Source organism: Notolepis coatsorum (assembly GCF_963971535.1).
Source record: "Notolepis coatsorum genome assembly, chromosome: 6".
NCBI classification, from domain to species: domain Eukaryota; kingdom Metazoa; phylum Chordata; class Actinopteri; order Aulopiformes; family Paralepididae; genus Notolepis; species Notolepis coatsorum.
The window spans coordinates 101,567,137-101,584,932 of NC_140170.1; the positions used below are offsets into that span (position 1 = coordinate 101,567,137).

Genomic DNA, 17,796 nt, shown 5'->3' on the forward strand with positions numbered 1-17,796 from the left:
GAGCTATCCTCCTCACGAGTGAGGGGCGCTCAACGGCCTTCTGGCGGCATGCACTCTGCGCCGCACGCCGCCGAGGCGAACGGCGGAGGTTGGTAGGAGGGAGCGCTGGTAGAGCCCCAAGAAAGGCTTCTTGGGTCTCGATGGCGATGCCATCTCGAAGAAACAAGAGAAAAACTATAAGAGAAAAAAGTCAAAATTCCACTGTTAAAGTGCGCCTGTAGCCAAACACTTCCGAATGAATTATGAGGGAAGGAAGAGCACGGTCACGCCCCTCACTTATATTCATAACCGGAAATGGGCGTGGCCGGGCAAATGAATGTGCATGTAGCGAAAGCTTTCAGTGTTATAATAAGTAACGATGAGAATATCCCAGCAGAGCAGAACGTGAAGCAAGAACGAAATGTAACGGAATGTTAAGACGTTTATGGTGAACGGTTTTAACATAGAAATACAACATACTCTATCTACATGGTTATTTCTATAGTGATTCACTACAGTATTTATATTGTAATTTGTGCACATATGAAAAACGAAATCTAAGTTGTACTATAGTTAATTTTCATGTGGGCTAACGCCAGAGTTGTAAGTGGGGTCTGGAAATACTGTACACACTATAACCCTTTTTAATCGTGTTTGTCCAATCACCCTGCTCTGGTTCTGCTTCCAGGTTTTGGGTCGCAAGAGCCCCTTCCCCCTCATCCTGTTACCTCAGTTTGGAGGCTACTGGATCGAGGGAAACAATCATGAGCCCAAAGACCCGCCAGAACCTGAACAGACACCCTCCTCTGCCTCTCAAGTCAAACTGGAGACCAACAGCACTGCCAAGATCTACAGGAAACAGTTCATGGGCAAGGTGAGAGGGGGGTAGGGGAGAGGTTATACTAGGTGAGGATAAGAGAGAGGTTATACTAGGTGAGGATGGAGGAGAGGTTATACTAGGTGAGGATAAGAGAGAGGTTATACTAGGTGAGGATAAGAGAGAGGTTATACTAGGTGAGGATAAGAGAGAGGTTATACTAGGTGAGGATGGAGGATAGGTTATACTAGGTGAGGATAAGAGAGGTTATACTAGGTGAGGATAAGAGAGAGGTTATACTAGGTGAGGATAAGAGAGAGGTTATACTAGGTGAGGATGGAGGAGAGGTTATACTAGGTGAGGATAAGAGAGAGGTTATACTAGGTGAGGATAAGAGAGAGGTTATACTAGGTGAGGATGGAGGAGAGGTTATACTAGGTGAGGATAAGAGAGAGGTTATACTAGGTGAGGATAAGAGAGAGGTTATACTAGGTGAGGATGGAGGAGAGGTTATACTAGGTGAGTTCAAGTTTCTTTAATAGTTGTCATACAGAAGTACAGAATACTTTCATACAAAATGCTTCTTACTGTTACGCTCCAGAGACTGTGCTAGGCAAGATAGTATCAAATAACATAGTATAGCATGTAATTTAGAAGAAGAAAATGAGGTCACAGTGTTCGGTATAGACATATGTACAATGTTCTGAGTTACCATATAATATACAATACTATGCAGTGTACTAATGTACAGTACTATATAGTGCAAAGCAGAAATGGGATGAGGTACAATTTACAGTAAGGTGTACGAGTTGTAGTGCAATCCTTCATCAATAAATATAAAGTGTGGGGAGTGGGTGCTACAGTGTGTTTGTTTAAAGTGGGTGTGTGCTATAAAGTGTGTGGAGTGGGTGCTACAGTGTGTTTGTTTAAAGTGAGTGTGTGCGTGTGGATGTGTGTGCTATGTGCGTTTGGTGGTTGTTGTTGTTGTGTAGTGTTCATTGTTCGTTTAGCAGCCTGATGGCCTGGGGATAGAAGCTTCTTCTGAGTCTTTCTGTGCTCGCCTTGAGACTCCGGTATCGCTTGCCTGACCGCAGCAGTTCAAAGAGGCAGTTGTTCGGGTGACTGGAGTCTTTAATGATTCTCTTAGCCTTGCCCTTGCAACGCTTGTTGTAAACGCTTCTACCCCCAGGCCATCAGGCTGCTAAACGAACAATAAACACTATGCAACAACCATCAAATGCACACAGCACACACACCCACACGCACACACTCACTCAAACAAACAACACACTGCAGCACCCACTCTCCACACTTTAGATCACACAAACACACTTTACACTTTATATTTATTGATAAAGGATTTGCACTACAACTCGTACACCTACCGTGAATTGTACCTAAATTGCACCTCGTCCCATTTCTGCCTTGCACTATATAGTATTGTATATTAGTACACTGCACAGTATTGTATATTGTATGGTAACTACGTCTATTCTGCATCGAACATTGTACATATGTCTAAACTGAACACTGTGACCTCATTTTTTTACTTCTAATTTTACTATGTTATTTTATTTCATACTTATCTTGTCTTGCACAGTCTCTGGAGCGTAACAGTAAGAAGCATTTTGTATAAAAGTATTCTGTACTTCTGTATGACAAATATTAAAGAAACTTGAACTTGAAATGTTCTGGAGGGTGGGGAGCCCCCCTCCAATTGTGCGTTCGGCTGAACGTGTCACTCTTTGTAGTCTGCTTCGGTCTTGTGCAGTGCTATTCCCAAACCAGGAGGTGATGTTGCCAGTCAAGATGCTCTCTATTGTACATGAGTAGAAGTTCTTAAGGATCTTCTGACTGACTTGGAACTTCCTTAGGCGCCTGAGGAAGTAGAGGCGTTGTCGTGCCTTCTTCACAACACTGTCAATGTGTGTGGTCCATGTCAAGTCCTCGGATATGTAGGCTCCGAGGTACTTAAAGCTGTTGACTCTCTCAACCGGTGCCCCGTCGATGCTGAGGGGGCTGTAGTCCTTGACCCCCGACCTCCTGAAGTCCACAATCATCTCCTTTGTTTTGCTGACGTTCAGGGAGAGGCTGTTTTCCTGGCACCATCCCGCCAGGACCTTGACCTCTTCCAGGTAGGCCCTCTCGTCGTTGGCAGAGATCAGGCCCACCACCACTGTGTCGTCAGCAAATTTGATGATTGTATTGCTACTCCGCTGAGCCACACAGTCGTGTGTGTACAGGGAGTAGAGGAGGGGACTCAGAACACAGCCCTGGGGGGCCCCTATGTTGAGGAGGATAAGAGAGGTTATACTAGGTGAGGATAAGAGAGGTCATACTATGTGAGGAAGAGAGGGGGAAGTAAGGTAGGGGTTATACTAGCTGCAGTATAATAATAATAATAATAATAATAATAATAATAATAATAATAATAATAATAATAATAATAATAATAATAATAATAATAATAATAATAATAATAATAATAATAATAATAATAATAATAATAGATCAAATTTATATAGCGCCTTTCATAGAACCCAAGGTCGCTTTACAATCAGGACAAAAAATAGGGCAAGGAAATTAGGGGGGGGGGGGAGAGGGGATGAGGGAAAGTAGGGGATAATGGACCTAATTTAATCTAAAACTAACTGATGGGGAAAGCCTTGGTGAAGAGGTGTGTTTTTAGAGCGGATTTGAAGGTGTCCAGGGTTGGGGCGTTGCGGATTTCGGGGGGGAGAGAGTTCCAGAGGGCAGAAGACGCCACGCTGAAGGCTCTGTCCCCAAAAGTCCGTAACCTGGTGCGAGGGATGGAGAGGAGACCTAGATCAGAGGATCGTAGGTTCCGGGATGGAGTGTACTGGTGGAGGAGATCAGACAGGTACCAGGGGGCGAGGGCATGGAGGGATTTGTAGGTGAGGAGCAGGAGTTTGAAGGTGATGCGGAACCTGACTGGAAGCCAGTGGAGATGGATGAGGGTGGGGGTGATGTGCTGCCAGGGCTTGGTGTGAGTGAGAACCCTGGCAGCTGAGTTCTGGACATACTGGAGCCTGTCCAGGGCTTTGCTGGGTACCCCGAACAGGACTCCATTACAGTAGTCCAACCGGGAGGTGACGAATGAGTGGATCAGGGTCTCAGCCACAGAGTCTGAGAGTGAGGGTCGGAGACGGGAGATGTTCCTGAGGTGGTAGAAGGCAGACTTGGTGACAGATTTGATGTGGGAGTGAAATGAAAGTGTGGAGTCAAGGGTGACGCCCAGGTTACGGACTTCGAGAGACGGGGAGATGGAACAGCCGTCAACGTGGAGGAGGAGATCTCCAACCTTCCCGAGCAGTGCCTTGGGGGCCACAACCATGAGCTCTGTCTTTTTGCTGTTGAGTTTAAGTAATTTGGTTGCCATCCAGGTTTTTATAGCGTGGAGGCAGTTGACTACAGACTGTGGGGGGAGCTGGGAGGATGGTGAGGTGCTGATATAGAGCTGAGTGTCATCAGCATAACAGTGAAAAAAACAGAGTATAAACATTAAACAAGTGAGTAAGTAATGTATGCATTCCTTTTTTTCTTTATTGTTTTTAAGTCTTCACCTTTTGACATCCATACATCAACATGTATGCTATTTTGTGTGAGGAGAGAACGTAGGGCAGGGGAAGATGGTGGTGGGTTGGAGGAGGGTGGTTATGGGTAAGGAAGGTTGAATGCTAGGGAGAACAGGTAGGTTTTGAGTCTGGATTTGAAGGTGGAGAGTGAGGGAGAGTCTCTGATGGTCTGAGGGAGGGAGTTCCAGAGTCGGGGTGCAGCTCGTGAGAATGCCCGGTCACCAAAACTTTTGAGTTTGGATGACGGGACAGTGAGGGAAAGAGTGGAAGAGGACCGGAGGGAACGGGTGGGGCGGTAGGGGAGAAGGAGGTCAGTCAGGTAGGGGGGGGAGGCAGGCTATGGAGGGCTTTGAAGGTGAGGAGTAGTGTTTTGAAGTTGATACGTTCCTTGATCGGGAGCCAGTGGAGGGAGTGGAGGACAGGAGTGATGTGTTCGCGGGACCGGGTGTTAGTGAGGAGGGGAGCGGCTGAGTTTTGGACCATTTGCAGTTTATGGAGGGAGCGGGAGGTGATGCCAGTGAGGAGGGAGTTACAGTAGTCCAGGCGGGAGGAGATGAAGGCGTGTATGAGGGATTCAGCAGCAGGGGGGGAGATGACAGAAAATGGGAAATTCTTTATGAAATTCTTTAGTTAATTATTATTATTATTATTATTATTATTTTTTTTATCTCTCTTTCTCCGATTTGTCTCTGTTTTCTCCCCGTCCCAATTTAGTCGTTGTGCCAATTCCCCCCCCTCCCCTACCTGGTTGTTGTGCGCATGTTCTCCTACTGGTCGGTACAAGGGAACCCTGAAGTTTCCGCACGCTTCCTCCGACACGTGCGGCGACAGCCAGTGGCTCTCTTCTCACCTGGCAGTGAGGGCTCTCATTGGTGAAGTGTAACGTGTGGGAGGTCACGCTGCCTTCCTCAAGTCCTGCCTCCACTGAGCAAGCGCCCAGACCTGACCTGTAGGCATCGCTGTCCACAACGCCAGTTTCCCACCCACGGCTTCCCTCCCCCTAACCCAGCCAAACGAGTTAGTATAGCGATTAGCCCAAGCCAAGGCAATGCTGACTCCGGGAGTCAAGACCGCAGCCTCTTGCATTGGTGACGAGCGCAATCTCCGCTACGCACCGCTAGTTAATTATAATTTAAATTACTATTTTGACGCTGTTGAAACATAATACAATTATTATGTTACAGCTGCTGAGCTATATAGCTAATGTCCATTTGATATTATGTGTCATCTCTCCACTCCACACTATGTCAGAGAGAGAGAGAGAGAGAGAGAGAGAGAGAGAGAGAGAGAGAGAGAGAGTATTTTTATCAGAGTACTGACATTTACAATTGAACACTTTACACATACACTCTGCAATGGAGTTTATATTGAAATAACGGCATCAACCCCCCTGAACAAAATAATGAGAGTTATTTGAAGAAGCTGTATCCAATAATAATAATAATAATAAATGAAGACATGATTCACATCAATTTGTAGTGAGTGTTCTACCTGTTCTCATTATACCCCCCACATCAAATCCAATGGATAATTGCTGGCCAAACATTATCAGTGCTCTCGAAATTATAATTAGCCGAAACTATAATATATAGGCCTATATCTCGTTGCACACATCTTACATGATAAAGCGTCTGCTGAATAATTGTCTTTTGCCTCAATATATATATATATATATTGAGGCAAAACAGATTATATATATATAGGCTATATATATATATATATATATTGAGGCAAAACAGAATTATTCATCAGACGCTTTATCATGTAAGATGTGTGCAACTAGATATAGGCCTATATATTAAATGTTCGCTAATTATAATTTCGAGAGCACTGATAATGTTTTGCCAGCTAACTATCCCTTTGATTTTATGTGGGGGTATAATATGAGAACAGGTTTATACTAGAACACTCACTACATACATTGGAATACGAGTTTCGAATTGCAGTCTCCCGTAGGTGTTCTTTGAGAGTGTTTTTGAAAGTGGGTAGTGATTCACATTCCTTTACAGCTTTGGGTAGGGCGTTCCACATTGATGTGGCATAATTGCGAAACGTGTTTAGTCCCTTGTTTGAGCCGAATCTGGGTTTAACATGATTTGTGGAGCTCCCTCTGGTGTTGTGATCGTGGTATTCACTGACCTTTGGGAAGTATTTTGACATGTACATGGGTACCTTGGTTGTGTTGTGTATCTTGTAGACCAGGCCCATTGCAAGTTGCTGTACTCTGTCGTCTACTCTAAGCCACCCTAGGTTGTCAAAGTGGGCTGGGGTGAGGTGGGTTCTAGGAGTCAGGTCAAGCAGTAGTCTGACTAGTTTGTTTTGAGATGTTTGTAATTTGGTTTTTAGTGCCTTTGAGGTGCTTTGGTACCATGAGGTGCAAGCATAGTCGTAGTACCCTTGAATGAGTGCTCCTGCCAGAGTCTTCAGGGTATTCTTGTTTACCAGAGAGGAGATCCGGTACAAGAATCGAGTTCGTTGGTTGACTTTTTTTATTACATTGGATGCCATTTTGTCACAGGAAAGATTAGCCTCTAGGATGGAACCCAGGTAGGTAATTTCATCTTTCCTTGTGACAATATTGTCACCCACTGTAACTGAGAAGCCGTCGGTCTTGCTGAGTTTGTTATTTGAACCAAAGAGAATGGACTCTGTTTTGACCATGTGTAATGATAGTTTGTTAACGGCGAGCCATATGCAGATTTTGCCTAGTTCCGAGCTGAGGGTTTTTTCAACCTGTAACTTGTTCTTGTCAGAGACCAGCAGGGCTGAGTCGTCCGCAAACAGGAACAAGTTGCAGTCACAAGCTGACGACATGTCATTTGCATAAATTAGGAACAGTAGCGGTCCTAGTATGCGTCCTTGTGGAACACCACAGCTCACTGGGAGGGGGGGGGATAGGGTACCGTTTACCTCCACCATCTGTTCTCTCCCCTCCAGGTAGGATTGTATCCAGCTCACTGATAGACTATCAAAACCAATTGCTTTTAGCTTGTCAATCAGAATGGTGTGATTGACAGTGTCGAAGGCCTTTTGTAGGTCCAGCATGACCATGCCGCAGTATTTGCCCGCGTCCACCTCTTGTTTGATGTGGTCGTTCAAATAGAGAAGGCATGTCAGTGGAGTGGGATGTTCTGAAGCCAGATTGGAATTCGTAGATTAGATTTTTTTCCGCAAGGTACTTTTCGACCTGTTCGTATCCTATTTTTTCCATGACTTTCGAGATGGATGTAAGGATAGAAACAGGGCGGTAGTTGCCTGGGTCTAATTTGCTGCCCTTTTTGTGCATGGGTGTTACTCTTGCAATTTTGAAGTCCTTGGGGACGTGTCCCTGTTTTATGGAGAGGTTTATTATGTGTGTGATGACTGGGGTGATGGCGGCTGCTGAGTCTCTGAGGAATTTGGAGGGGATGTTGTCATGGCCAGTGGCCTTGTTCGGTTGGAGGGCGCTCAGTTTTTTGAGTACCTCATCTGTAGTTACCATTTCCAGTTTGAAGTCGTCTTTGTGGACGCCTAGGTTCTTGTAGTATGCTACTATGTGTTCTACCCCATAATGCCCTGAGTGGGAGGGTAGTTTGTTTACCAGTGTTTGTGAAGAAAGTGTTTAAGTAATTGGCTACATCCAGCTTGTCTGTGATGAGCGTGTTGTCCGTCTTTATGTTTATGTTTGAGAACCTGGTTTTAAGTGTTTTACTGCAGCCTAGTTGATTATTATGTAATTTCCAAAGTTCACGTGGTTTCTTTTTGTTTTCCTCAGTTTTGTCATTGATTTTTTTTAGCAGTTTTGCTCATGGAGTTTACGTCATTTCTTAGTCTGTTTCTTTCTAGTTTGAGTTCAGTCACGTGGCCTTGGAGTTCACTGCTCGTGCTTTTGGTAAGCTTTGACTGACTTTTACGAAACAGCTGGGTATCATGATACTTTCCTAGTATCTGTTTATTGTGCAACCCTACTAATAAATCTATATTAATCATGAAGATCTGTCCACACGCATAATTGACCAATCCGGTTCCACCCCAATGTCTTCTTCAAAAGTAAAGACAAATAGAGGTGATGTCACACTTGAGAGTTCTAAGACTACTCTCCATAAATCAGTGTTTCTCTCTATCATCTCTACTGTGTGCTTCACCCCCTGTTTGAGTTCACCCCCATTTTGTCCTCATCAGAGTGTTTCCTCTCTCTCATAGGAACACTTTAATTATTACACGGTGGACGCTGCCCTGGGACACCTGGTGTTCTCTATGAAATATGATGTCATCGGGGACCAGGAGCACCTGCGCTTGATGTTGAGGTAACCTCCTACAGCTTCAACCCTATTATCTTCAACCCTCCCCTGCCACTCCACTCCTTTTGAGCTAATTCTCCCTCTCTAAGCTTGTTCTCTCATCAATCATGACTTCTCTCTTTCCAGCGACTTCCCCATATCCCTCTTCTACACCTCTCATCTTCCCTCCCCTTACGTCTTCCTTTCTCCTTGTCCATATCTGTATCTCTTATCATCCCTGGGCATCTTTACTATCTCACCCTCCTCTCAGCTACTCTCTCTATAGCCCTTCTCTCTCTCTGTCTCCCTCTCTCTCTCTCTCTCTCTCTCTCTCTCCCTTTCCTTCCTTCTCTCTCTCTGTCTCTTTCTCTCTCTCCTCCATCTCCCTCTATCTGTCAGTATCACTCTTGCTTGGTATCTCCCTCCTCACAGCTACTCTGTTCCAGTGTGCCCAGACCATATATAGAACTCCTTGGCACACTGCTCTCGTAGTGGGCAGCTATTAGTGGCCACCGCTAGCCAGCAGGAAGTGCTTGACAACAACAGCCGGCCTAGTGGCACGTCTGTTCCGTGACTCTCACTGTCCAGCCTGTAATGGCGTCAATGGTCATGCCTCTCTTGACACCCAACACAATACAGGACCACTGCCTGCATTTTGTTGCTGTTGTTGTTGTTGTTGTTGTTGTTGTTGTTGTTGTTGTTGTTGTTGTTGTTGTTTTTATTTACAAAAAATAGACACACTACCCTTTCCACAGTAACCAGCTTCACATTATTACAAAGGGGAGGTGTTATGCCACCCCAACCCATGCAGCATAATCACAGCCAACCCACCCACCATCCTCCAACAACGCGCAAACACACGCAATCACCTACTGTGAAACACTCGACTCCCCCCACGTCGTGCTAATGACAGACAGGAGGGGGTGATGGAGGCAGCACTCAACGCTCCATAAAACCTGTGAATGAGTTGTAGTGCCCAAGAGAGTGCTCTCCAGATTTTAATAGCTGCTTTTCCTCCTCACCGATGGAACATTAAAGCAGGAGAGGGTGTGTCGCTAGGAAACGGCCGTGCCCACCTGCTGACTATAGTATTCACATGGACAGTGTGTTTTCCATGAGGGTGGCACCCATTCACCCTCGCAACCGCTGGGCTTATGACCTGGGACTTATGACCTGGGACTTCCTGTGTATATGAGCTCTTGAACTAAAACAAAGTGACTTAGAAATTGCTCATGTAAACACACAATCATTGATTCAGTGATTATTATTTATTTATTGTTCTAAAGAAATTTACAACAACAATAACAACAACAACAACAACAAGAGCTCTAATGTGTTGGGTAATGTTACATGAGTACTGAATCTTGTTTGTGCGTGTGTTTGGTTTTTCTCCCGTCAGCACGTTGCAGTGGCCAGCATGTTTGGAGGCAACCTATAACGTGTGTTTTGTAGCTATGTTTGATTACTGTGATTCTGCAGAGGCAGCGGTTGTCTATAGGAAGAGCTTACACAGCTCACTGGTCCACCATGGAAGAAAGTAAGCAATGCAAATCAGGATTGTGTTTACTGCTCTGCCTAGCAGCATCCATAGTGCCGCTCTGCCTTGTATTTGTATTTAATTTGCATAGGCAGAGTTGTTGCAATGAGAGGTGTTGCGAGGTTTTGACATGGCATCACTCCAAGCCCTCACCAGAGACATGTTTGTCTTTCAGGACAAAGTTCAAAACCCACCACGATGTGATTCCCATCTCCTGTCTCACTGAGTTCCCCAATGTGGTTCAGATGGCCAAGGTAGGAGATTATAACCGCGAACAGTTAAGAAATAGCTTGCCTTTTGGGCATTACATATTGAACATCCTTTTCTTTTTGGTTTGTATCTTTTCCAGCTTGTCTGTGAAGAGGTAAACGTGGACAGATTTTACCCCGTCCTCTACCCAAAGGTAGGCATTGATGTCAATTGTAACGTTTCACTGAGTAATTACAAAGATCCTCTACAATTTGTTCTGATATGCACTAGGCTCATGTGATGTTAACAAATCATCTGAACGGCCAGTCCTTTTCCTCTCGCTCAGGCTTCACGGCTCATTGTCACCTTCGACGAGCACGTCATCAACAACAACTTCAAGTTTGGAGTCATCTATCAGAAGTTTGGTCAGGTCAGTGACACCTCCCATTACTCTCTCCTGTCTAGTTCTCACGTCACTCTTCCTCATCTTGCCCTCGGTTCTCTCCGTCTGCAGACATCAGAGGAGGAGGTCTTTGGGAACATGGATGAAAGTCCTGCCTTTGTAGAGTTCTTGGAATTTCTGGGACACAAGATTGAGCTCCACGACTTTAAAGGGTAAGTAAGCTTCAAAATGCTCCCCCCACCAACCCCCCCCCCAACCAGAACCACAGCTGTGCATTATTCCATTTCTCAGAATTTCCACTCCATATCTCACAGAGGCAGGCCATCCCTCACGGTGCTATTGATTAAAGCTGACTTAAGATGAATCCCTGTAATAGTGCAGCGGTCTTATCTGGGGCTTAGTTTATTAAAGTAAGATTTGCTCTGATTCTCTCGATTTAGAGCGCCAAGATATTTGTAGTGGTGCTGACGTTGTGATTGATGGGCGGAACAATTGCTTTTGGTCTTACTTCAGTGATGGATGAGGGTGTCTGGATGGAGCGAGAGCCTGAAAAGCGTACATATCCCACTCCGAGCACTGTTCAGCACTGGTTCTTCTCTCCTCTCCATTCCTCTCTTCCCCTCTCCATTCCTCTCCTCTCCATTCCTCTCTTCCCCTCTCCATTCCTCTCATGCCCTCGTATCTCCCCTCATCTGAATCCCCCTCATCTGAATCCCCCTCTCCTCATATCTTATCATCTCCTCTCATTCCTCCCTTTTTTCCATTTCTCTCCTATCTCTTCTTGAAATATCTCCTCTTCATTCCCTCCTCTCCCCTCCTCTCCTCTCCTCTCATCTCTACCCCCGCCCTCCTCCTCTCATCTCATCTCTTCTCCGCTGCAGCTTTCGTGGTGGGCTGGACGTCACTCACGGCCAGACAGGAACAGAATCGGTCTACACCAACTTCCACAACAAGGAGATCATGTTCCATGTGTCGACCAAGCTGCCCTACACAGAGGGAGACTCACAACAGGTACATTCCAAGTGTCACACATCATGATAAATATGTATTACTATAGCTGAATGTCCTTCTGTAACAAGTGGAGGGAGTAGGACCCAAATGCAAGACAGTAGAGGCTGAGGCAGCTGAAGAGAGGAACCCAACCTGGGTTGTTTATTGTAGGGGAACAAAATAACTGGCACTAAAAGTTGACAGCCTAGCTGACTAACGTCAACATGAACAGAAAGCTGAAAACTACATGGAAAGAAAACAGGCAAAATATAACTAGGAACATGGAGAGACTAGGGAACAACACATAGAAATGGCTAATGCTCACTTACTTTGACAATGACACCACAAAACCAGAGCAGAAATACACAGAAGAATTACAACATGAGAAACACCTGGATTGATAACATACTAGAGACACATGGGAGGGAAACAGACAGGGAACACACTGAACAAGGCACAAAACCTTAGTAGAAGTAACTACAGAGAACACAATACATAGAACAGAACCAAGACAGTAAAACATGATACAAATAATGAAACATAGACAAAGAAACACAATACATGGAACAAGAGAGAAGAGGAGAGATAGAGAGAGAGCAGAGAGAGAAATGTCCATGGCAAGGGGAAGAGAAGTCCACAACCTGGGGGACACGGTCGTAGAGGACAGGGGCTGGTGACAAAAAAGCAGATGTCCCAGATCATGACATCTTCACAAATTGATCGTTAAAGGTCATACCTTGTGACTTCCTCGATACATTCTCTATATGGAACTGGAACGACAGTGGCTCAGGGGGTAGAGTGGTCATCTGGTAATCAGAAGGTTCCCGGTTCCATTCCAGCTCCTCCCGGCAGCGTGTTAAAGTGTTAACCCCTAACTGTACCTGATGAGCAGGTTGGCACCTTGCGTGGTTGCTTCCACCGTCGGTGTGTGAGTGAATGGGTGCATGGGTGAATGTGAGGCATACATTGTGAAGTGCTTTAGATAAAAGCGCTATATAAACGCAGTCCATTCACCAAATATAGTCCAAGGTTGTAGAATTCAAGGTTGTTTTTAAGCTCACGTTTAGCCAAAAGTTGTAACAGTTTTTGTGTTAGAATAACATAGTTTTGGGCGACCGTAACCTGGTGTCTTGTGTCTTGGTGAGTGTTTATGAATATATTAGTCTCCTCTCCCCCTCTCATCCAGTATTGTCACATCTCCTTTCACATTCACATTCTCCAGAGACTTTACCACGTGACAAGGTTTCCGCTATCATAGGGATTCCCCCCTTGAAGTTGGGTCACTAGATTTGTGGGACACAAGGCTTTTTTCTCTGTAATAAGATACTGCTCAGCTGTTCTGTGTTCCCTTGGCCTTCGTTACCTCAGTAACCCCACAAAGAGATCACAGAGGGTGACGTTCTGATGGAGGGAACAAGGACACACTCTGGCGTAAACAACTGCCGCCAAGAGAGACTGTACTGAAGGGAAGCGACAACATTAGAGGAGTAACCACGACAGAAACATGTGAGGAGAGACTAGAGTGAACACATACTTAACGGAGCCTGGGGTGCGGCTGGGTAGCGCAGCGGACTAAGCGCCAGCCTACCACCGCAGAGACACTGGTATCGAATCCAGCTGTCAGCGGTGCCTCCGGCTTGGTCGGTCTTCCATAATAACCAATTGGCAGTGTTAGCGGGTGGGAAGCCGGCGGGGTGTGTATCCTGGTTGTTGTAAACAGCGACTCCTACAGGTCGGTCGGGGCGCCTGCTCAGCGAGAGAGGGAGCTGGGGGAAGTAGTGTGAGCCTCCCACGCGTTACGCTCCCCCAGTGAGAGTCCTCGCTGTCAGGTGAAAAGAAGCGGCTGGCTGACTCCGCATGTATCGGAGGGGACATGTGATAGTATCTATCAACCCTCCCCAGACCGGCAAGTGGGGGGGCAAATGCGCGCAACAACCAGGAAGGGGAGGGGGGAATTGGCATAACGACTAAATTGGGATGGGAGGAAAATACAGAAAAAAGGAGGAGAAAAAGTAGATAAAAAAAAGACTTAACGGAGCCTCTCTGATTTGATCTGATTTGATCTCAGTCTCGGCCCAGCATGTGTTGAGTTCATTATTAAGTATCTCGCTGTCCATGGCAGAGCTCTCGAGTGCGGCAGTCCATCTGCACACAGTCTGTGGGTTGGAGTGTTCTGACTAAAGCCATCTGCGCCCAGCAGGCCCCAGTGTGGATAAACATAAAAACGAACAGTTAACTATCTCATGAGCTCGGGCCAGAGACAGACTGGATATGCGATACCACAGCAGAAGGCACACGTATCATCGCTAATAATAGCTCAAATAGATGCAAGGCCAGTTATTATGTCTAGAGCACAATAAGGAATGTCCTTGATGAAGGCTAGAATGCTAAAATGTTGGCAGTAGACTACTACATGGGTCTGCAAACTGTCCCACTGTAATCACTTGTGTGTTTTAGTTTGTCTGACCACAAATGGGTCTGAAGGAATAGTCGCTGTGCCGACATTCTCAAAGTCAAGTGTTTTATCCTGTCTAATCAACATTGTCCTATAGTCTGCACAAACCTGGCTACACACAAGCAATCATCAGACAATTCGGAGGCTGTTTTACTTACAGATATACTGTTAGCTTGTCGGCTTTTTTTGTGACTCTGGCTCTGAGGAAATGGCCCCAACTTTGTATATCACATGAGCAAGGGCGGGGCTGAAATCCATAGAGCTACTCATCATGGATCTTCTTGATCGTCAGGCTTAGCTCCTGGGTGTTTGGAGTCGTGGCTCCTTTGGCGTGGCTGCGGGTCCTGGGTCATTCCTCCGTGGAGTTTGGGGGTGGGGGCATGTGATTCGCTGGTTTCCTTGTCGCCGTGCATGGCGGTGTGAGTGGCGGGGGGGGGTGTCTTGGATGGGGATTGATCTGTGGGATGTTTTGGGGACTGGCTGTTCCGGGGGGTTGACATGCCTTCGAGCAACATTGTACTTATTGTGTTTATGCCTATTCTTATGTCTGCACGTTTACGTTGCACTACTTTTATTGTCTTTTATACCTTATTCTTATGTCTGCAATTTATGCATTGTTTTTATTCTGTCAACTGTGTGCTGATTTTATGCCTATTTTCATTTTATACAAATTGCTGTGGGGCACTCTGGACTGCGGTCCATGTGTGAAAAGTGCTATATAGATAGTTATTCATATTTATTATTATTATTATATTGTAAAAAATTTATGCATTGAAATGTTTGTAAAGTCTCGACGACATTGAAAATGAGGGTGACCTCAATTGTCCTTTCGAGAATAAATAAAGGTTTCTATTGAATTTAATTGAAAATGGATAAAATTGACTGACATATCATTCTCATACTTGGTGGACAGATTGAGATTGTGTGTGTGTGTGTTTAAGTTTATTTGGATCCCCATTAGCCACAGCAGTGCTGGGGCTATTCTTCCTGGGGTCCATAACACATAAAATACAGTTACAGACGTATACACTCACAACATTTACATGTCATACAGACAATTAAAACAACAATAAAAACCCTTATACACTCATAACATTTACATGGCATACAGACCATTAAAACAACAATAAAAACCCTTATACACTCACAACATTTACATGTCATACAGACAATTAAAACAACAGTAAAAACCCTAATCAAATTCATAATACAATATAAAAATACAAAATTATACAATATTTTAATAATATATCCCTATCAGACACATGCCTTTTCATCCATATATACCTATCTCTTTATCAGACACATACATTTTAATTTACGTACACACTATCTATTAGGGAATGTCAATTTCTTTGGTTGAAAATGTTGTTTTACCACGATTTTGAAACGGCATTTACTATTCTCCTGCTTAACATGTCTGGGAAGAGAGTTCCATTCCTGCATACCACGGAACATGACAGTTCGCTTCTGTGTGTGTGTGTGTGTGTGTGTGTGTGTGTGTGTGTGTGTGTGTGTGTGTGTGTGTGTTACTGTGTGTGTGTGTGTGTGTGTGTGTGTGTGCGCTTGAGTGTGTTGTACATACATTATTAGTAATATTATTTGTAATAAAAGTGCTATTGTAATAATGTGCTATAATAAACTGGACTCACTTGATGCAGACTGTGCTGCAATACGTGAGGTCGATGTCTCTCCTGCAGACTGTGTAGCAGGTACACTTGGGGCAGGTGATGTAGATCAGTGGTTCCCAAAGTCGGGGTTGCGACCCAAAGGTGGGCCGCGAGCAGCCACGGGTGGGCCGCGAGATGATTTCCAAAAAAAAAAAAAAAAAAAAAATTGTCAGGCCACTGAACTTAGAAGCAGGCCAGGACAGTGTTTCTAGTTGTATTCTAAAATTCTATTCTATTGTATTCTAAAATGTGACTATATGGTTTTATATTAACTTAATAAATAAACAAAAACGAAAAATCTACTTATTTCAACGAACATTTCAAACTAAATAACAGATTATGCACATAAAACGCTGAAAACAACCGAAGCAACAATAGTATTTTAATGAGGCTATTATTATTATCATTATTATTTTGCAACAAGTTAGCCCTCTCATAAATAGCACATATAAATGAATAACTAACTTGAACTAACTTAATAGGATTGAAGTGATATTTGGCTTAAAAAATCGGTCGCCTGGCAAAAAAAAAAGCCTGACGATGTGCATTGGGCCGCGGCTCTCCGACGCCTTATTTTCTGGGTCCTGGCCTGAAAAGTTTGGGAACCCCTGATGTAGATGACAAGTGTTCACCTGCAGGCACAGTACAGAAAAAACACCCTGCGTCCATAGCCTGAAGTAGGGCTTTAATTTGATATATATATTGTATTAAAATATATGCACACCCGAGCCGCTAGAGGTCGCCAAAGTGGCATGTCGCACCGGTGGGCAAACACATTTTTTATTTTTTTAGGTGCCAAGCGCCCCTTGGCCATTTGACGGTGCCCTAGGCCCCCGCCTATTTTGCCTATGCCTGGGGCCATCCCTGATGATAGGAGTCAGACAGGTTACCTACATATACCGATATGCCCTACTTTGTTTACTTGTTTTATTGCACAATGTCGTTCTATTGGATTCTTACTATATATTACTATTGTATTATGCACATCGTTGCGGGCAAGACCCCCTGCATTTCATTGTATACGTGTATGCCGTGACAAATAAAACTCTTGACTTGACTTGGTTGGTCTGAGACCAGCCCTTCAAAAAGCCAAGGCCATCCTTCTTGTTGACCACCCACTACACCGAGGGCTAAATCCACAAAGAATGGATTGCACGGAGCAAGTTGCACCCTTACTTACAATGCATTATGAATTGAAAATGGGGGACCCTGATGTAAACAAGACGAAAGTCTTTCTCTTGTCTGCATCCCCTTAACACTTGTGTGTATTGAGCCGTACTGTATTGTACCCATTCTGCAATCTGTTAATAAAACTTTCATTCAATCAATCAATCTGCACGGTGATTGAGTGAATGAAACAGATTGCAGAATGGGTACAATACAGTACGGCTCAATACACACAATTGTTAAGGGGATGCAGACCAGAGAAAGACTTTCGTCTTGTTTACATCAGGGTCCCCCATTTTCAATTCATAATGCATTGTAAGTAAGGGTGCAACTTGCTCCGTGCAATCCATTCTTTGTGGATTTAGCCCTGAGAGTTCCATACTCTCTCCTCTGGTACCAATGATTAAAACAGACACAAACACTAATTTGTTCCAACACCTATTAACGTGTTAAATAGCACATTACTGTAGACGAGAACCCATTGTAATGCATTTTACTGTAGACTAGAATCCATTGTGAGACACTTTACTCTAGACTAGTGGTAGTGTTGTTCTCCTCAAACTACACAATATTATAAAGAGTATCCTCCTTCTGCATGGTGCTGTTCTACTCAAACTACACAATATTATAAAGAGTCTCCTCCTTCTGCATGGTGCTGTTCTACTCAAACTACACAATATTATAAAGAGTCTCCTCCTTCTGCATGGTGCTGTTCTCCTCAAACTACACAATAT

General features: G+C 44.5%; 1 protein-coding gene across 1 annotated transcript in view; it reads left to right on the top strand.

Annotated features, from left to right (window-relative positions):
* LOC311229628 (rap1 GTPase-activating protein 1-like) overlaps positions 1-17,796 on the top strand; it is a 63,114-nt gene that overhangs the window by 11,379 nt on the left and 33,939 nt on the right. The window contains exons 5-11 of the mRNA XM_084315705.1: positions 668-853; positions 8,575-8,678; positions 10,364-10,442; positions 10,538-10,591; positions 10,724-10,807; positions 10,892-10,992; positions 11,662-11,791. Coding sequence (XP_084171831.1) covers positions 668-853; positions 8,575-8,678; positions 10,364-10,442; positions 10,538-10,591; positions 10,724-10,807; positions 10,892-10,992; positions 11,662-11,791 — 738 coding nt within the window. The remainder of the gene's footprint in view (positions 1-667; positions 854-8,574; positions 8,679-10,363; positions 10,443-10,537; positions 10,592-10,723; positions 10,808-10,891; positions 10,993-11,661; positions 11,792-17,796) is intronic.